The 21289-nt window shown below is 39.1% G+C and overlaps 2 protein-coding genes across 6 annotated transcripts; one reads left to right on the top strand and one right to left on the bottom strand.

Moving 5' to 3' along the window:
• Positions 1-1506: 1506 nt before the first annotated feature.
• glt8d1 (glycosyltransferase 8 domain containing 1) lies at positions 1507-17357 on the bottom strand. 5 transcript variants are annotated; one of them, XM_060909806.1, is made up of 11 exons: positions 17236-17357; positions 17026-17079; positions 14219-14294; positions 7450-7548; positions 7150-7357; positions 6953-7061; positions 6756-6840; positions 6563-6675; positions 3388-3554; positions 3132-3244; positions 1507-2601 (listed from the first exon to the last, which is right to left on the bottom strand). In XM_060909806.1, the coding sequence occupies exons 3-11, from the start codon at positions 14232-14234 to the stop codon at positions 2417-2419; spliced, it is 1095 nt and encodes a 364-aa protein (XP_060765789.1). In that variant the 5' UTR covers positions 14235-14294; positions 17026-17079; positions 17236-17357; the 3' UTR covers positions 1507-2416. The 5 variants fall into 5 exon arrangements, with proteins under 5 accessions (XP_060765789.1, XP_060765787.1, XP_060765791.1 ...); XM_060909804.1 differs by lacking the exon at positions 17026-17079; XM_060909808.1 differs by lacking the exon at positions 17026-17079 and having other exon boundaries at positions 7150-7351; positions 17236-17356.
• A 360-nt stretch (positions 17358-17717) lies between these two features.
• spcs1 (signal peptidase complex subunit 1) lies at positions 17718-20196 on the top strand. Its single transcript, XM_060910469.1, has 4 exons — positions 17718-17843; positions 19176-19235; positions 19327-19413; positions 19939-20196. Exons 1-4 carry the CDS (start codon positions 17808-17810, stop codon positions 20059-20061), a joined length of 306 nt encoding a protein of 101 aa, XP_060766452.1. The 5' UTR covers positions 17718-17807; the 3' UTR covers positions 20062-20196.
• Positions 20197-21289: the final 1093 nt, after the last annotated feature.

The following is a 21289-nucleotide window of genomic DNA, read 5'->3' as shown; positions in this document are numbered from 1 at the left end:
GGATACAATTTGCCAAAGAACACATCGACTGGCCTAAAGAGAAATGGAAAAACATTTTGTGGACTGATGAAAGTAAAATTGTTCTTTTTGGGCCCAAGAGCCGCAGACGGTTTTTCAGACGACCCCCAAACACTGAATTCAAGCCACAGTACACTCTGAAGACAGTGAAGCATGGTGGTGCAAGCATCATGATATGGGAATGTTTCTCTTACTATGATGTTGGGCCCATTTATCGCATACCAGGGATCATGGATCAGTTTGCATATATCAAAACACTTGAAGAGGTCATGTTGCCTTATGCTGAAGAGGAAATGCCCTTGAAATGGGTGTTTCAACAAGACAACGACCCCAAACACACCAGTAAGCGAGCAGCATCAGGGTTCAAGACCAACAAAATGAAAGTTATGGAGTGGCCAGCCCAATCCCCGGACCTTAATCCGATAGAAAACTTGTGGGGTGACATCAAAAATGCTGTTTCTGAGGCAAAACCAAGAAATGCAGAGGAATTGTGGAATGTTGTCAAATCATCCTGGGCTGGAATACCTGTTCACAGGTGCCAGAAGTTCTCAGAAACCGTGGTTATACAACTAAATATTAGTTTAGTGATTCACAGGAATACCTTAAGGAAATCCTTAAGATTTTTTCAGTTTATACAGTAAATATTTGGAGTTTGTAATGAAAAATGCAGACACTGCTATTTTTTTGAACAGCCCAATGTTCATTTTTCATTTTCTGTAAAGTAATTAAAATATTGATACATTTTTCTTCATGTTTTAATGTAGAATATAAATGTGCAGTGTTCCCAATGCATGGAAATAAAAACTATTATAAGGATTTTGAGCTTTACTCACATTTTTAAACACACCGCTATTATTTTGAACACAACTGTACATTTTTGACCCTCTGTGTATAATTTGGACCCTGTGATTTTCAAAAACCCAAAATAAAATTCTATTAATGAATGCTGTACACTCACTCTGCCACAGGAAAAGAACAGTTCAAGGAAATCATTGAAAGCCCATTATTGCCATCACTTTCATGTGTCAACCTCTGATTGCAACTGGCTACAAAAGGAAAACAACTTAGGGTTAAGATTTCTGAAAAAAAAAAAAGCCCTTTATTTAAGGAGACTTGAGTGCCAGTGTCAAATATTTAGGAGAGAGAGGACTTTGCCTTGTGTGGTTTTGTACAAACAAGCTGCATTTTTAAAAAATGTCAGAATAAAGCAACAGGAACTGAACATTCCACAACATTAAACAGAACGTGTTCTTTAATAAATAAAATATTGTAATTGGTAGCAGGTTGCTGTGGTATAAGAGGAATAACACTTCAGGACATGGAAAGTCATCTTTATTTCTTAAGTACCAATTTTTCTGCTCATCACATTGATTTATTACTGAGTGAATACCTGTGTAACGTTCAAATGTTAACTGGATGAAGATTCTTTACAACTGAAGAACAGTAACATGCAGTTTGTTAAACAATAACCACACCACAAATTAACAATGTTGCTTCACTTTCTTTAATAATATAGATTTTTGCTTTATGTACACATTTGTTGGCACACACTTCCATACGAGTAATGAAGCAGCTGAAAAGGGAAATGACTTGGTCAAGAAATGAAATGTGCTCAAGATGCTTGTAAGACAACAAAAAAGCCAAACATGCTTTAGAATTGTGGAAATCAAAATTAAGTGGTTCTGTCGTATGCTTGGAAGAGGAAAAAAAAAAAAAAAAAAACTAATTGATGTTTGACTACCCCTGAAACAACTGTATACTTAAAACAGTCAAAAAAGTAATCTGAAAAAATGCTGGATCTTTTGAATGTAGGCAATATGGATTGAGGTAGTATTTTTAGTGTTTTTGTCCTCCAAATGATCTTGGGTATGATCGTTTTGATGAGCTGGTGTTGGTGGAACGAAACATTAAAACATATGCCTTTAATAAGATTTTGAGATGCTGTCATTGATATTCCCATCTCAAGGGTCCTTTTAGCTTTTAGCTCAGGTGAAGTGTAAAGTCGCCATACCTGTCCAGAAACCAATATGGAATGAGGAGAAATTAAATAGTTGGTATAATTAAAGACACAGATCAGACTTCCTGTTCTGATCAATTTCCATCAAGGCATCATACCAAACACCACTTTAATATTTTGTTAACTTGTTTTCAAGCCAAATTGCCAAGGAAACTGCTTCAACTATAGTGTGCATGCTGCTGACTGAAAGACACCATTTGAGTCGTGGACCTGCTTAATAACCACCAGATATACTGGAGAATTCCAGAAGTGAAGCAACCCAACTCTTTTCTTATAAATTTCAGACCTGTAGGATTGCAGAACGCTGTTCAGGACAATTCCGATGTCTTAGAGAACCAAAATATTTGTGCAAAGTGTTACGATAAATTTATCTTCAAGTCTTTACTTGTCCCCTGAATGTCTTCTGATTGGATGGAATTTACCAGTGGGATCTGGAATGTACCACTTGTCCCAAATATTGGAGTAGGACGAGGTTCTGCCCCATGGTTTATAATGTCCAGTCCAGTGGAGGAGTTTAGCAGCGTTGATGAACTGTGCCGAGTAGCGATTTCCAGGTCCGGTAGCTCCTGAAAACAGATCAGAGTCAATAAAATGGATTCATCATGCCCCTATTTTAGTCTTCTATAACCACTCAATTACATGGCTTTGTTGAATACCTGATTCTGATTGGTCAATTATGGCATTCTATGGTCTATTATTTCTGTATAACAGACCGGTGATATGGATCACGTTCTTAGCGGAAGCAATGAAAATTACTTTTACCACCCAAATGTTGATTATTTTCTAATAACCATGTCCTGAAGCACTTCTTTACTCCTTGTGTACCGTAGCAATTTACCAACAATAATAAATAAATAATTGTTAAAACAATGCACGTCTGTTGTTCAATTGTCTGTTGATAGTCATGTTGTTCCTTGCTGCCAGACTACTGAAAATACTGCTGTTCTGGAAAATTACTCAACACCTGCTGACCAAGCAGAATCAAGAATTCAACATCACTGATCAGAAAAGACCCACAAGCCTCAATGTGAAAATTCCAAGAAGAACCATTTTCTCCATTTTTAGGCTCAACTCCAAAAGTATCAGAAATCCTCACCGAGATGTCGGACGTGCCACAGGGGCTCAATGGTGGAGTGGCGCTTGTAAAACACGATAAGTAGCGGTGGTGTGGTGAAGCTGTCTGCCAGCATGTTGCTGTAAAGACCTTCCCTGGTGGAGTGAATGAAAAGAATACAGTAATTATTTCAAGATGGAGAAAGTGGCAAATTACGTATTCAGCCACGCAATGGAAACAATGCAGATTTCATCCCAGTGAAGCATTACTGGTCCATAATCATAACCAAGCCACTCACTTGACATTTCGTTCCATCCACATTTCAAGCTGCTGGGTGATGTTTTGGTGTTTCCATTCGGTTAAGTTTGCCACGATCACTCCAGCATTGAAAGAGCATGTATTTGCTCGCATTCCCAGTTTCCTAATAGCTTCCTTTTTGAAGTCCAGAAAGCCAATGTAACTGTTCTGTTAAAAAATAAAAAACAAAAATAAAACCCAGCGTCTCAGCAGCTCACATGGCCGTACCAGTCACAAAACCAGGGAGTAACTATTGTGCAGATTGATTAGCTCTTCCAAACCAAACAAAAATCAAAATCCATTGAAAACTCAGGGAGGAGTAGCAGCAATTTTTGTGAATTGTGGACAGACGACGATCAGCCTATGGCTGGTGAGCTAAATATATGCATGTAGCACGTGAAAATCTTTAACAGTAGAACACAGCCATGGATGACTACTCCATTATAAACAAGAAAACTGAATCATCTATATCCCCCACCCTATATACCAAGTTTCAAGATATTACTGCATTTGTCACGTTTTTCAAGTTCTGCTGCAGGAAACCAACCCTACCTCTTTACACCGGCCTCAGCAGCCCATAGCATAAACCCACCAGACCTTTGGTCCAGGTGAGCTAAAAATGAAAATTTCCTCACATTTCTTAGTATCAAAAGGAACATACACATTACTTAAATCAACACACAGACCAACTTTCAAGACCATATCACTCAGTTTTCAAGTTCTGCTCCAGAAACAAAACCTACCCCTAAGACTAACCTGTCTACATCATCTTGTTAACACGTATACCAAGTTTCAAATCCGTATCATGAATAGTTTTGGATATATGCTCCGGAAACGAACATTGCTCTTAGAAACTAAGAGCTATTTTCTTTATATAAAAATTTGAAAAATACTTTTTTTAAAAAATCCAAAATAGCAAAAGGCATCAGTTCACATGTTGCTTGATATGTATACAAAAGTTTCATGAAGATATCTTCAATAGTTTTAAAGACATGGCCTGGAAACGAAAACGTGACCGGACGGACAGCCGGATGGATGGAACCTGTTTCTGTATCCCCCGCCAAACTTCATTTGGGCGAGGGATACTTAGCAACTTGTAAATGAAAATTCAACAAACCCAATAGTAATTTTTGTGAAGACTCCCAATCATCCAAATAAAAACCCACAGAGAACTCTGCTTGGGAAAGCAAATTTCCCAGAAAAGTTCAAAAGATCTTCAAAAGAAAACAATCCGAATCAAAATCCATCGAAGACTCCGAGAGGAGTAGTGATTTTCCTGAAAGTTCGTTAATCGGTCTAATTGGCAACTTGTTAATGAGAAATCACAAAACCAGGGAGTGACTATTGTGCAGACTGATTAGATCTTCCAAACAAAAAATAATCAAAATCCACTGAAAACTCAGGGAGGAGGAGCAATTTTTGTGCTTTGTGGATGGACGGATGACGGACACCGCATGATGGCACTCACTCATCGCCTATGGCCAGCAAGCTAAAAAAAAAATTGAGCGTTTCAATTAGGGGTGGGCAAAAATATCGATATGGCGATATATCGCGATACGTTGTCTTCCGATTCAATATCGATACTCAAAATTTGAATATCGATATTTTTTCAAATAAATCATGTTTCAGACGGGTTGTAAATCCAGTACGACTTCCGCACCTCCGCTCCGCAAGGTGTCGCTGTGCCGCTACCTCACTGCAAGGCACTCTTCGTCTTCTCTTTTTTTCCCGGTGGTTGCAGTGAGGGGAAAAAAAAAAAAAACACAAGCAAGCATGGCTGTTAACGTAAACCTAGAGACGCTGCCGAACTTTAAGGCAGATGTTTGGAGGCACTTTGGATTCCAAAGGAAAGGAGAAAAAACAAACAAACAAACAAACAAACAAAAAAAACCAGTGAGCTGGACAAAGAGTATGCACTTTGAAAAACCTGTTTCGCTCCAATTAGATATTCAGGTAACACAACAAACTTGCGAACTTACTTAGCATGACACCACCCCCACATATTAGCTCAGCCGGAGCCACCGAAACCCGACCCGAAGCAAACTACACTGGACAGCGCCAAAGTCCTCCTGTCTACTTCAGTGATGTGTGACTTACTGTAACTGTGAACTTAATTTTGTCATTTAAGGCCAAAGGCAAGAAGCTGCACTTTATTTTGCATTTTCAATTTTAGTGTGTGTGAGGTACTGCATTTTATTTTGAGTATTTACTCAAAGTTCAGAAGAAACATGATTCACTGAGGTTTCAATTCAGTTTCAGTGTGTGGACACTGACCCACACTGCACTTTGTTTCATAATTGTGCTCAGGGAGACTAAGATGCCCACTGCACTTTTCAATGTGTTCCAGACAGTGTGTTGTTCCTGCAAATATGTTGTAACTTGTGCTTGTATAGTTACAATAAAATAGCATGGATAATTTGAATTACATTGTTTTGACTCAGTTTGTCCCATGAATTATCACCATCATCTGATGTACATACAACTCGGATTTTAAGATGCATAATGCAGTTTACATTTTTCAGTGAACTATGTAGAATATCGCAATATCGTATCGTGACTCAAGTATCGTGATGCGTATCGTATCGTGACTCAAGTATAGTGATGCGTATCGTATCGTGAGGTCCTTGGCAATACCCACCCCTAGTTTCAATCCCAGGACTTGTCAGAAGGTCTTGTCCATCTGAGTTTCCTGACAAATGAGCAGCCCAGTACAAGCAACGTCTTTTTGTCAAGGCTTTTTTTTTTTACAGCAACTTATTTACTTGCAAAAAAAATACAATTTACATTTAAAGCTTAACACAATTCACGGTGTTGCAACATACCTCAGAACTAATTATCACACATTAGTTACTCCAAATCTGGCAGATTATTTCACATGCTTGTTGCCGAAAACGACTTTGCACGATCATATAATCAATCACTTCTCCTCAGTCGTACGTTTAAGACACTTACCCAATTAATTATTTCACTATATGAACTTGTATTACGTTAGCAACCAATTTTCAGTCTTGTCAACTAGGTTTCCTGGCAACCGAAACGTGGGACTTTGTGGTTTACTTGCCTGGTGCTGAAGATAATGACCGATTTGCCCATCCATGTCACTTTTCTTGACAATTTCATGCAGCTTCATTGGAATTTATCATCATAAAAACTAATCTGAATGACACTCCACATACCTGGTTTCCTGCTCCTCGAACGATGCCCTTCGAAGATGCAGAGTCGCAGTCATCTGAAAAAGCGGCAGCATGGCCAGGCTTCAGACTCGTGTCAAAAAGTTCCTGGATGTCTCCTGTGATCAAAAACGTTTCTTTTTACTGTCGTAACAAGACGTGTGACACAAACAAAGTGCTCGTGGAACTTAACGGGTACCTTGAACAATAATGTCATCATCCAGGTAAATTGCTTTCTCTGCATCGGGTAAAAAGTTCGGCAAGTAGAATCTGGCGAAAGTGAGCTGGAGAGAGGGGGGAAAAAGGATTTAAAAAAAAAAGAAGAAGAAAGAAACCTGTCGAAGATGAAGAATTTCCATAAAATTCTTAAAAAAAAAAAGTGTTTGAAGAGATTACCGGTTTTTCCACATCAGATTTCTGAGCATTGGAAGAAATCTTCCCCTCCAGGATTTTTGGCTCAAACGTGATGATCTTGTGCTTGATGTCTGTTTTACTCAACCAAGTCCTAACCCAAGACGGCCACACATTAGATCCATGTTCACAAGCTTAACGTATGGCACGCTTATTGGCATGTTGAGAAAAGTTGCCCTCACCGGAGATGTTCCACAGACTCGTTGAGTGTCACGATGCTGAACACGATGTTGGCTTTGCTGTTCTGGTTGACGCTGTTCATGGCAGCCACAGCGGCGCCCAGTCTCTCCTCAGAGGCCGTGATCACTACCGGGATCTCCTCCCCTGTCCTGACCTTACGCTCCGCAAAGAATCCACTTTCAAAGGGCAGGATCGCACCCGGGGCTGCATCTCACAGAGGAAATGAGTTTTCACAGCATGGTGTAGAAATACGTATGTGCTTGAAGAGAACAAGACGACTAGCAGGTGTTAAGATTTAATACCTGAACCATCTCGCTTCAAGAAGTCACTGAGATTCAGCAGATTTCGATGCACAATGATTAAAAAAGCGATCGAGAGCAGGACGAGGATCACCACGTTCACTGAAATGAAACACAGTCAACTTTATTCTTTATTACCTTTTGTAATTTTATAGAAGTACCAAAATTAGCTTGAGCAAGTTCAGTTTGAATAACATGTTGTAAATTTGTCTTTTATGGCTTTGCCTACGTATATCCACAGAATTTTGATTTGCTTTATTGACTTTCAGCAAGTTCTCTGAAATGATACGGTTTGATGGTCATTTATGAATCAACAGGTTTTTAAAAACATACATTCGATTTTTCAGCGAGTCACATTATCTGACTGATAAGAGTCAACTTGTCTCTATTTTGACTCACAAATGCAGATCAGATGCGGCAAAAAGGTCACGGCATTTTGATTCAAATCACACAGCAAGAGTCAGAGCATTACCTACATGTAGAAATACACACACACACACACACACACACACACACACCTGTGCAAAAGTCTCTGGCACCTTTTTTTCCATACAAACTGTTATAGATTTCTATTTTTTTACTTCTTCATTATCGAGTCAGTACAAAAACATGTTAGAGTTCCAAACATTCGTTTTCCAGCACAAAATTAAACATCACAGGAAAGAAAGGAAAAAAAAAAAAGTTTGTATCTGAGCAGCATATTCCATAAGGGAGCTCTTTTCAGATGAAAAAAAGAAACCATAATGAAGGCTGCTGGGTTTTGGTGCAAAATGAAGAAGCGAGTGTGACAGTCAAAGTGTCCAGAAGAACTGTGGCTGGTTCTGTAAGATGCTCAGTAAAATCTACAACTCATTTCCGCATAAAACTGCACTCACTGTACCCGAGACTACCATTTTTTTTTTAAAGCAAAGGGAATTTCATCTCACACCAAATATTGACTTGGTTTCATTTATTATGGCTTACTGTTGACTGTTTATAGGATTTTTTAAATGTTGAAACATTTCATTATTTTTAAGCCATTTTTTGTCGACAGCATTTCTTTACATGTGCCTAAGACTTTTACACAGCACTGAGTATAAATAAAGGAGATGAATCTTTGACTCTTTCACAAAACACCACCTTTATGGAGTTTGAATCATAATTTTTAGAAAATCCTGGATCTGAAGGTCATTATTTTGACATTTTTTTAAATTAATTTAACCCCTTCAGACACAAGGGAAAATGCTACAGAACTTCATGTGTACAACTTATGTTTATAATGTGTACACTGTGTACACATTATGTCCGAAGGGGTTAAGATAGTGATTTTACAGACAAGGGCCCGAGCACTGGAGGTGCTCAGCCTCCGGTGTCCACCAGGGGGCGCCGCACCGAGGTGCAAGCATAGATTTACATATGGCCCTTTTCCACTACCCTTTTTCAGCTCACTTCAGCTCGCTTCAGCTCACTTCAGCCCGACACGGCTCGCGTTTCGACTACCAAAAACCAGCACGACTCAGCTCGTTTCAGCCCTGCTTAGCCCCTAAAACTCGCACGGTTTTGGAGTGGGGCTGAAGCGAGCCAAACCGTGCCGACTGAGGTTGGGGGCGTGAGCAGACACTCCCCTGTGCACTGATTGGTGAGGAGGCGTGTCCTCACATGCCCACACACGCCCCGCGAGCACGCTGGGATCTGTAAACACCGCAAACCCGGAAGGAGAATAATTATGAATTACGAGAATTTCTGAAGCCTTATGCGCCTCGCCTCATCTATACGCTCTTGCCAGTATTTGTCCGCGTTGTCGGTGACAACAAGCCACAGCACCAAGACCAGCAACACTAACGACTCCATGTCCTCCATGTTTATTGTTTACTATTCGGGTCGTGAGACTACCGCTGAAAAGATCACTGAATCAGTGACATACAGAGCATCGTGGACGAGTTCGCGGAGCGCAAGGCTCGTCGTATGCCCTTCAAATAATGCGCGCAGTAGGCTATTGATGTTTTATTATGAGCCATGTACAGTATGTCGCCTAATGTTTTTTTGTTTCTGAGTTACATGTTCGTTTGAAGGACTTAATGTACAAAATAACATAGTTGCACCCCGTAGTGTTGAAATTGGTAAACACAGTGCATTCAGTGAGGTTTGCACCGCCCTCCTTTTATTTCTGACTCTTCCTGTCACCGGTGCAACCTCTGAGCGCTCATTCGTATGCCCTTCAAATAATGTGCGCAGTATAGGCTATTGATGTTTTATTATGAGCCATGTACAGTATCCTAATGTTTTTTGTTTCTGAGTTACATGTTCGTTTGAAGGACTTGATGTACTAAATAACATAGTTGCACCCGGTAGTGTTGAAATTGGTAAACACCGCAGTTGCGGACATTTTGTAGCCTAAAATGATGTTATGATAAGCTTTAATAAAGGGCCCGGTCATTTGCCCCGCCCCCGGCCCGGCTCTGACTTGTTCCGCCACTGTCACTGATGTCACTGTTTGCGCTGCTTAACGACATCACGTGACGTCCACCCACTTTCGCTAACTCCACCCAATGTGTCCACCCACTTCCAGCCAGCACGGTTCAGCGCGGTTGTAGTCGAAATGCAACTCCAACAGCCCCGCTCAGCTCGACTCAGCTTGACTCGGCACGGCATGGCCGCGTTTGTAGTGGAAAAGCGGCAATAGAAGACTAGATGCCTCGTCCCCGTTGCCCGTCAACGAAGTCGAACGTCCGCACATGCCGGCCATCTTACCTCAGACAGCTAGCTTACCCATTACATTGTGTTGGTAGCGATATGTACTTTTCAGATGACTGTAACGTCCTCAAATTTCAATCGATATTCAAACGGTTTGGTTTGTTATATAAAAAAAACAAACAGGAGTATGTATTTATGATATTAATGATGAATAATCATTTTATGTTAAAAAAAAAAAAAACCAGATAGCTTGGCGAAAATATTTCAGTATACTACAGACTGAAAGACAGGATACATGCTGAAATTCCTATGCTGTGAGAAGCCTAACACTGCATACTTATGGATAACTGTGGCCTTAGGACAAATAACCATACAATTTATTTCCAATTTTTAGTGAAAATATTTTTACATGTGATAGGGCCGTAGGGGAAGCTAAAGTTAAATAAACAGCTTACTCACTTCTGAAACTTCAGAAATACTTCATCCACCTCAAAAACCTAATGCACTCACATCATAGCATAATAACAAATGCACTGCCCGAGTAAGTGATAGTATAAAACAGTGACAGCGACTCACAGTAGTTTGTGACAAAAAAAAAAAAGCATTTAATTAAAATCACGTGGTTATACTTCCAAGGATAAAAAGATATCTTTACATTTACAAAAAGAACATTCAAAGCTGATTATCATGTCAAAGTCAATACATGTTAGCACAGAAGACTGAAATTTCATTTGACTAGGCTCCAATGTACAGTTAAAATAAAACTAAACATACTGATATAAACATCTACAATTAAAACACACAGACATCATCTTGTCATCAAAATCAGTACTTTGATTTCCTGTAAATCATAATGTGAGTGCTGGGCTGTGCTGTGCTTGCGCAAGTCTTCATACCCCTTGTCTGTGGTAAGATGGCCGTCCTGTGCGGACGTTCTGGAATACGCGGTGAGGAATCTAGTCTTCTATGTAAACCTATGGGTGCAAGGCCCTATTGTTTTCCTAAGGATTCTTGTTATTAATTTGTGCTAGCAGCACTGGCGCAAATTGTTCCTCTCACTCAGGATCTTTATTATTATTAGGATTTTATTTATGAATAATAATGTTATTTAGGATGCTATTTCTCCCTCAGTTTTCAACCATCCATCACCAAATTTCACATGAACACCTCTGGGCTGAATTCCTTTGCTATGACTTTTGGTGCTGATTCGGCTCACTGAACCAGAATGAGCCTTGAAGAACAGGATTTTTAGCACTGCGGTGGTTCCCACGGTAGCCTGGGGGGGGGGGGGGGGGGGGGGGTGTGTTTAACATTTTTTTTGCCGCTCTGCCATGCTAGTGCGTTTTACCGGGACATGAGATTTCAGCATTTTTATTCTTCTCGGTCTGTAGCTTGAATAAAGTTTAGGCTACTGAATAACACTTTTCAGTTAAAGTTGAGTCTGGTGCTTTTGTGCTGACGCTACAATAGCCTACTATCACAAATATCCCCCGTAACATTTCCCGTTTTCTACTCATCTTTCTGTGATTGCCCCTCTTTCCCACGGTTGTATGTTGTGGGTGTGGCATTAGGTGGGAAAAGTGCTTTTTAGAGATTCATCAGATCATTCAACTGAGAGATAACTGAGCGCTGGTTCGAACCGAGCTGAGAAATATATTCGCTATGCAGAGAATAATGGCATTTTTTAAAAGCAATGATGGTGGAAACAAGAATAAAAGAACGGACGAGGAAGAAAGTGTAGTGAAGAAAGCTAGAACGACGGGAGAAGGTGCGGGAAAATTATATAATGAGATGGAAAGCACACACCCCAGTGCAAACATTTAGATAGGAACATACCGTACAACACAGCAGAAAAACAAATAATATACAGTATATACAAATGGTGCATGTCACAACACAGCAGAAAAACAGAATATATATATATATATATATATATATATATATATATATATATATATATATATATATATATACACATACACACAACTGGGCATGTTGAGTTGCAGATGTTAATTGCACATTAGTTATAGAAACTCAGTTCGGCTACAAAACTCAGGATATTGCACTGTATTTGGTATTGTATTGGGTATGGATGTAAAAGTGTAGAAATATAAAATATACAAAAGCTATAAAAACTAAAAAAATAAAAGTTGCTCTGTGAGGTTGCACTGTAATAAGTATTGCACTGTATCAGGTAAGTGCGAGAATATTGTCCTTTTAGGTCCTTGTTGGTGCATTGTTGCACCTGCCAGAAGTGGCATCAGTCAGTGCATGTAATTAGCCTTTTTCACATTACGTCACTTGCAGAAGAACCTCACATCCGTTTTCAGCCTTTTGAATGGAAGAAGAGGCGGCATGCTAATCTGCTGGCTAACAAGTAGCAACCATAGAAAGTCAGTAAACTTCCTTTCCAAAACAAGGCAGATAGGTGACTGGAATGGTTGCTAACAATACGTAATGATAAACAACAATGCGCAATATTATTATCAATCTTATCTGTGAATGACAGTTTTGTTAACATTGCCGCCGTATACCTTTTCTTCCATTCAAAAGGCTGAAAACGGATACGAGTTCCCCTGCAAGTGACATAATGTGAAAAAGGCTAATTGTTCAAGGTGGTTATGGCCTGTGGGAAAAAACTGTTTTTGAGTCTGTTGGTCCTTGCTTTGATGCACCTGTAACGCCTGCCTGAGGGCAGCAAGTCAAAGAACTCAGAGCCAGGGTGGGAGCTGTCCTTGATGTTGTTGTTAGCTCTGCTGAGCTCTGCTCTCTGTTTAGCTACTGTTTGTTCATTCATTCAGTTGTTTGTCATTAATTCATTCGTTCATTAATTCATTCGTTCATTCATTCATTCTCAATTGAATTTTGCGTTTTGTGTGTTGGTGTGTCTAAGGTTTGCGCTGCAATAAGCCTTTAAAATGAAAACCTGCTTGTGCCCCCATTTTTTTCCCTGTGCTCCTAAAATTAACTGAAGGCCAATTTATGCTGACAACGCAGTCCTCGCAGATGGCATCGCAGATGGCGTCTGCGTAGCCCCCCGCCTTTCGCAGACGCTCTGCACGCACCTCCCAAAAATTGCGACCACCGCAGAAGCCTCGCAGACAGCGTCGCAGACAAGAGGGCTCTGATTGGTCCACTCTACATCCGCTGTACACGCACTTCCGCTTCCCTACTTTCCCGGTTTGGTTTGTTTTCACGACCGCCATTTTTAAAAACACGAGCGAAGATGGAGCAGCACGAAGAGCGGTTGATCGAGGAAGTGAGGAAGTACGTACATCTATACGACTCCAGTTCTAGTCATTATAAGTAACCGGAGGATAAACACTCCACTAACCACACCCACCAACTACGCCTAGTGATTTCGTGACTTCGCGCCCCCTTGCGTTGTGGCGGTGAATAACATCACGCACGCCTATTACTCCCCGCTCAATGATAAATTACAACTGTCTGCGAAAGCCTTGTCGCAAGAGCATGCAGAGGCCCTTAGGAGCACGTGTGCTCCTGAAAAAAAAAAAAAAAAAAAAGTTAGCGTTGAGCCCTGCCCAGGACCCCCTCAGCTACGCCCCTGGCTTGGCCCCAGATGTGTCCAGGGAACTCCAAAGCACCCCCACATATCATTGAGGCTTTTGCCCAGTATATAGTTTCACCTATCCCTGTCAAATTTGGTAGATGTGTGGGGTGCCCCAAGATAAACAAAATTGTAATGTACATTGTATTAGCCATACTCAACAGGAAGCAAGTTATTTTTGGTTTTGTGTGTTTTGACACACATTACATTTTGACGTCCTCCTCCTAGGCAGTTTGTTGGATTCATGCCAGATTTGGTATACCGGAGGTGCTCGGGCCTTTCATCACCACTTGTGGCGACATTTAATTTTGCATTTCCAATGTTCAACCACACACCCTTAAGCGTGAAATACCCATTTCAGATTTTTGTTGGCTCTTCTGCAAACCACAAAATTCAATTTCAGGTACAACTTCGAATTTTTAGAAATCGAGATTTACACGATTGTATAATCCATAAATAAACATCAGTAGTAAAAACATACTTTGGGTTCAATGAATATGAAGGAAACTTTGAAAATGAATTGCTGATTACCTTTCCTGAGTGTCATGTTACTTTATTTTTACCCTGTAGCAGTAAACTGCATCACATCTACAGCTGCACGCCGGCTCTGAAAATGAAATGAACACCACGGTAACTAAAGGAAAAAAAAAAATATATATATATATATATATATATATATATATATATATATATATATATATATATATATATATTAATCAATCAGTGATCCATACAAACAAGTTTCAGGAACACAACATTAAAGGCAACATTATGAAAAATTCACTTTTTCAGTGCTGGTGCACGTACATTTGGGTACGTAGAGCCTACCAACCCACAAACTCTGAAATAAACCACCCAAATCAGTTTCTTCTGCTCTGCCAAGTTCAGCAACCGTGAGCTTCAACAAGCTGTTCAGATTTCTCTCCCCTTTTCTACATTACTCATTAGAATAATCCCACCCCTTCATCTGAGTCTCTCCACTCATGGCTTGAGAGCTGCCTTAGCGAATGAACATCCATGAAGACAGTGCTACCTGATTGGCTGGTGGAAGAAGGGGGTGGGGTGAGCAGTGGTTTATCATCATTTAAAGGAACAGGATCTCAAAATCAGCTGTTTTGACCAGGGCTGTTTAGACAGGGTGAGAAGGGAGCTGTTTTTTTTCCTTGTAATATTTTGACCAAAGCATGTCAGACATTAAGACCTCAGGGAACTGAGTCAACTTGTGGAAAAGGGGTCACCTTTAAGATAAAATCAACTTGGATTAAGTTACAACAAGAATGATAATGAGAATACACTCCCACTATGTATGGCCAAAAGTTGTTTTTGTTGGACATTCCATTCCAGACGTATTCTCCTTTACTCTTATTATTACCTCCACTCTTCTGGGAAGGCTTTGCACTTTTTTTTAAGATTTGAGTGTGGCGACAAGAATCTGTGATCATTAGTGAGCTACATTAAAGTGTATAAAAGTGTAGTAAAGTGTAAAGTGCCTTTTTGTAATGCTTTAAATTAATATACGTCATTTGTAATTAAAATTAATTTATAAAGCAGAGGGGAAATAATATTTATTATTTGTTATTTTATCAAGCACAAAATTATCAATAAATTGCGGCTTCTGGATCCCGGAAGAAGGCAGCCTTGCCTCAGGGCACATCTTGCACGACGTCGCACACGGAACCCCAGTTATCTGGGCCATTTCCGTTCATCTGACTCCGTGCTTGTTTACTCACCGAGACTGGATATTGTTGTAGGAATCTTACAAAAATAACGATGGGAAAGTGCTGCACTGGGTTTGGATGTTCAAATTCCTATACAACAGGACATTCGGTTCACGAATTTCCGAGGAGGGAAAAAAAAAACCCCACAAATCTAAAGTGACAGTGGGTGAGGTTTGGGCAGATTTCATGTCGCCTACTAATAATAAATCTGATTCAAGTGTTCATCACCACCAGAACGACCACATGGGAATTACTGGAGTAAAAAAGAAACCCATTTATTTAATAAATGACATTTGAGCTGACGTTTGGACAGTTCATCGATTCCCCCATCACCATACACACAGTGCACTAGATGCAGGATTATGAGCAACATTTACACGCTCGTGACATCCGATCTTATCATATCTGATGCACTTTAACAGGAAGAAAAATGCGCACGTGCCGTCAACATCATTAATTATTAACTGAAACGTGTTAAATGCACTCAGATTGCAATATTCAATTTGTTTTTAGTTTTGTTCAGGAAAACATGATGAAAGGTAACCACCGTGTTCGGCACATCTCTCCCTCTCTCTACATCTTGCGCAGGCTACAGAGGAAGACTGTCATGAACTGGCAGTTTCTCGTCTTGGTGGCTTGAAAAGATAACCATTTACTCAGGAATATCCTTGATAATCACGTTCATCCGACATACAAGAATCCCATCACCATCAAAATTCTCTCCAAAAACGTGATATCGAGACTGGTCTAACCACTGCTGCGCACGTGAACAAAACCGATACCTGGATTGTTACACGTGTGACATCACGCACCCCTTCGGCAGATTCCGTGAAAATCGGCTGATCTTATTGATTTTCCATTAATTTATGGCCTTTTGGATCAGCTACGGTTCGAAAACACATGAGCAATCAACATAATGATTGTTGCTTTGTACAAGGAAAAAAAGTGGGGTTTTGAGGCATTACATACACCAAGACAAATCATGTCTTCATGGAGCTCGCTTTGTGCACAGGAACATTGTCATGCTGGAACAGGTTTGGGCCTCTTTTTTTTCGCCTCCAGTTAAGGGAAATTGTAACATTACAGCAAATAAATAAATATTTTATCTCATCAAGTTTGTGGCAGCAGTTTGGGAAAGAACCATACATGTGTGTGTGTGTGTGTGTGTGTGTGATGGTGAGGTGTCCACATACTGTTGGCCATAATGTATGTAGAGCAGTAAATAGCTGCTTCAGAACATGTGCAGAATTAAAATATACTTACTATTCTACACTCACTATATGGTCAAAAGTATGTGGACACCTTGCCATCACACACATTATACGAGTCTTTCCCAAACTGCTGCCACAAACTTGGAAGCACCTGATGGGATAAAATGAATTTGTTTTTGCTGTAATGTTACAATTTCCCTTCACTGGAGGAAGAAAAAAAAAAAAAGTCCCAAAGCTGTTCCAGCATGACAATGCTTCTGTGCACAAAGCGAGCTCCATGAAGACATGATGAAGCTCTGGTGCTGGACATCAGAAGATTTTTCCAAGTGCAAAAATTACAAATGAGTGACAGCTACATGAAATCTACTGAAGGATAAACGAGTACAATTCATCAAGTGACCGTCCATACGTGCTGAAGATGGTTGGGTCTACTGAAAACTTCTGAACCTTTAGTTCATCATTCCTGAGCAAAAGAAGAAGATGAAGCCAGAAGAGTGAGATTTTACATTCCTTTAAGCGCGTGCACAGCTGCAAAATGCACTCTTACTCGGAAAAAAAAAAGGCTTTAAACACTCAAACAAACCTGCAAGCAGAATAAACACACTGCTCATGGATTTACCTGCGTTTGGGCTCCTAGTCGGGGTTTTCACCCAAAACGCCAACTCAACATCAACGATGCAACTCAATGCAGCATGCGACGCTTTTCTTCTGGAAAACACGCAAATCCCAACCCGCACACGACTTCCTCAGATCATTACATCATCCCATGACACGCCAGCAGTGAATCAAATGTTTCCCTAAGCATCCACATAGTCTACAAATCATCATCCCAATTCTTCCCCATTCACGAGCGCCTGTGAGGTGTCCAAATTACTGCCGAATTAAAAATCTTTTCGCTTTATTTGTTTAGTTAGAACACACACGAACCTAGTCTGGTACACAGAGAACTAATTTCTGCTTTAGCGTGATGAAAATACTCACATCGCATATAAATAAAATTTTTCAAAACAATTGCTGGATTAGAGCGAAAAATAAAAGGGCACAGTGATGCGCAAATGTTGCGCAGTTTGAACTCACTTCAACACTTTCACTCGGGTCCTTTTCAAATCTACGTACGTTTTCGTATAACCGGAAATCCTCGCTTCAGTCTGATTTTAGAGATTTCTTCTTCTTCTTTTTTTCCATTTCAAAATGTTTTCTGTGTTTAATTCCATTCCAACTCACATGGTAAGAATTGTCCTGTTAAATAAATAAATAAGCGTGACTTAGCGAGCTTAGCATGCCTGATTGTTTTATTATTATTGTTTAGCAGCCGTTAGCGAGCAACCGTTAGCCATTTTATGGAGAGATGCAAAATGTCTTGTAGAGTTTTATTACCGTGAAATTATATCGTTATTTATACACAGTGATAACAATTAAACACTTGTACCGCATGCTACTAATGCGACATAAAGACATTTTATTTAATATTAGTTTTACAAGCATTAATTGATAACGTATTTGTTGCCAGATATTTATTTTTAAAGCAGACACTCTAGGTGAACTCTTTTTTTTTTTTTAAATTTAGATTAAATCAAGAAATCACAATTAATCTTTCAGGATTTGCTGATATTACAAGTGATTTTTGCATTTCAGCTTTTTACATATTTACATATGTAATTTACATATTTAATTACACAAATTAGATTCGGTTTATTGAATGGATAGACACTTTATATACGTAAAATTAAAAATTTTAATTCACTTAAATAATATTATTGGGCGTGGAACTTTGGTTTCCAAATTTACATATTCATTTATGCAAATGAGGCGTTATTCATCATGCACGCATTTGCATACGTAGTAATACGAAACAAGTCATTTGATGTTAGAATGAAGATGTTTGACCATAAAGACACTATATCAGGAGAAAGACTTTCCAGAAATGTTTGTTGGAAAAAAAAATTCTAAAAAAAAGGACGTGTTTTTGTAAAATGAGACTTCTAATTAAATACATGTAACATTTTTATATTTCTAATTTTTGTAATTGTTTGCTTGTGTTACATGGTTTGTAAAGCAAGCAAACAAACAATTACAAAAATTAGAAATATAAAAATGTTACGTCATTAGGAAGGCGCTTGAAACATTTGTGATTTCCTGTATTTTCACTCTAGTCGGTGTGATTTTATAAGGATTATAAAGGAATCTGATCTGCATCTCATGGAATGACCCGTTCACACATCAAGGGGAGGAAAAGCTTTTCAGGAATAAGACGTCATGATGACGTAATGAACAAAGTGGGCGAGGCTTAACGCCTTATTTTGAGGCGTTGCGAAACGAAAGAATCTGGTGGTTGTGAGTAAAGAACACCACTGATTATAGAATTAAAATAAATTTGGGTTTATTTGGGTTTTTTTTTTAATTGTTACCTCAGTTTCGGAGATGATGTTATCGATTAGCCAGAAATGTTTGTTTTTCCTGATGTGACCAAATAGTCACTTGTACCATGCGGCCTTAATTGATGTGTAAATTCATCAGGATGTCGGTGTTTTAATTTTTCTGTCCTTTTGGATTATTTAGGACTATAAAGGTCAGAAACTTGCAGAGCAGATTTTCCAAGGAGTCATTTTGGCCTCAGCTGTAAGTAACATTCATGCCATGATTCTTTACCTTTTCATTCTCTCGCTCTCTTAGCATCAGTCGCTCTCTTGCACGTTTTATCCGTTTCCAGATCATTGGGTTCATTTACGGTCTGATTATCGAGCAGTTCGGGTGGACTGTTTACATCATGTTAGCCGGATTTGCCATCTCCTGTTTGGTAAGCAGTTTTTTTTTTTTTCTCAATTTAGTCCAAACATAACCATAAATATTGTGAATTAGAGAGAGGACAAATATAATGGCAGAATAATGTGATTTGCAAGTGTTCGCATCTCCTTTGGACAAAATGAAGAAGAAAAATTATCAACAAAAATTTGGCGTGTTGGCATTCTTTTAGATCAGGTTTGAAGAGTCTTGAGGCAAAATTTAACCTTTTTGGAATTTGAAAATAATCGACTTGAATCGTCTCCATTTCATTGAAAAACATTAGGGGGTGCAAACTTTTGCAATCAACTGTAGAATGTCCTGTGTTTAACAAATTCAACAAGTTAACAATTTCTTTCTTTTGTTGAATTGTGATGCCATTCCCATTAAAAAAAAGTTAACGTCTATATTTTTTTTTCATGTCATATGGAAATGACGAATGATCAAAGATTTGAGAGCTGTGTTTAGTTTGGCTCTTGTGTGCAGTTTTGATTCATTCTTATCTTACACACACACACACTATACGTTGATTGTGTCGCAGCTCACCCTGCCTCCGTGGCCCATGTACAGACAAAACCCCCTCACGTGGCAGCCGATTGTACCAGAGACACCCGAGACCCGCGAAAAGCCTCAGGAGAACTTGAAGAAGAAAAAACACAAGTAGAAGCGTGTGCCACTGTTTCGGCTGTGGGACGACATGTTTGTGCAGTGGACTTGGCGAAGCAGAAACGATAGATGACTTCATTGTTTTCATGTAAAATTCCACACGAGTTGAATAAAGAGGATTATTTGTATTGTACTGAAAGTTTATTATAAATCTGACTTTTTTAGAAACAATTTCATAGACAATGTGTGGTTTTAAAAAAAAAAAAAAACTTACGGTATAGACCAGGGGTAAGTTTCCTGATAACGTTGCCCTTTAGGGCTAAAAAGTGCATTTAGAGATGCTCTTAAGCAATGAACGTTGTCTCTGTACGTGGTTTTCCTGAACACACTCGTAAACAGGAGTTTAAAGAGCAACATTACCAAGAGCTTCTTTGCAAAGTATGTCCCTGATCTAAGCATTAGTTGTTGCTAAATCCAGTCGATGAGGTCACATGGTGTTTTATTTTTAACCAAGAACCAATGAAATATAAATTGTCATTAAGCATTACATATATAATGTGGTAATTAATTTAAACTATTTTAAATATTTGGAGAATAATTATTTATTCCACGAAATCGAATCGGACATGAGCACATAGCTATAAGCCATGTACGACGAGATTGAGTGGAATAACTTTTATTCTATCCACATTCACTGGATTTTGAGAAACAGAAAGTTCTTATTTTTTGCAAATTTGATAAATAAAAACTTGATACAAAACGCCCGACAAAATCATTTCCACTAAGGCGGACTTCTTAACCTATTGATGGCTGTGTGAATTGACTTTATAGTTTTGTTTTTTTTTTGTAGAAAGTGGTGTCTTGCCGAGGTCTAGAATAGTTTGACATTTATTAAAATTTTCCTTGGACATTTCAGTGCTGTGATTTTCAAACTTTTTTGAGCTTTTGAACCAGTTTAAAAAATTTTGACAAATTTTAATGCTTGAAGATGAAGCATGTAAACAAACTGGCGAAATGACAGGAGCAATTTGTGAAAAATGCAATAATTCAGGAAAAATAAAAGACGCGTTCTTACCATCAAATAAATTTCATTCTATATTTTGTTGCTTTTTTTTGTATTTTTTGGGGTTTTGTTTTCAAGTACAGTTTTTACTTCATTCGTGGTTGGTTCAGCAACACGCTGTGCCATTTTGTTTTTCTCTACAAACGGTATATGAGCTGATATCCTAGTAGTGGAGCAGCCAGCCAGCGTGCGATTTCTCATATCCAGTGAATGTGGATAAAAT

Source organism: Neoarius graeffei, chromosome 26 (genome assembly GCF_027579695.1).
Source record: "Neoarius graeffei isolate fNeoGra1 chromosome 26, fNeoGra1.pri, whole genome shotgun sequence".
NCBI classification, from domain to species: domain Eukaryota; kingdom Metazoa; phylum Chordata; class Actinopteri; order Siluriformes; family Ariidae; genus Neoarius; species Neoarius graeffei.
The sequence above is the reverse complement of the archived record's forward strand: the minus strand, read 5'-3'. Positions and strand labels throughout refer to the sequence as shown.

Bases quoted from the DNA above. Each gene is read 5' to 3' on its own strand.
- glt8d1 (XM_060909806.1), bottom strand. The intron at 6,676-6,755 runs GTACCCGTTAAG...TTTTGATCACAG, and splicing joins TGATGACATTATTGTTCAAG to GAGACATCCAGGAACTTTTT. The intron at 3,245-3,387 runs GTGAGTGGCTTG...TCACTCCACCAG, and splicing joins TGGATGGAACGAAATGTCAA to GGAAGGTCTTTACAGCAACA.
- spcs1 (XM_060910469.1), top strand. From the start codon at position 17,808: ATGTTTTCTGTGTTTAATTCCATTCCAACTCACATG. The intron at 19,236-19,326 runs GTAAGTAACATT...ATCCGTTTCCAG, and splicing joins GAGTCATTTTGGCCTCAGCT to ATCATTGGGTTCATTTACGG. The intron at 19,414-19,938 runs GTAAGCAGTTTT...ATTGTGTCGCAG, and splicing joins GATTTGCCATCTCCTGTTTG to CTCACCCTGCCTCCGTGGCC.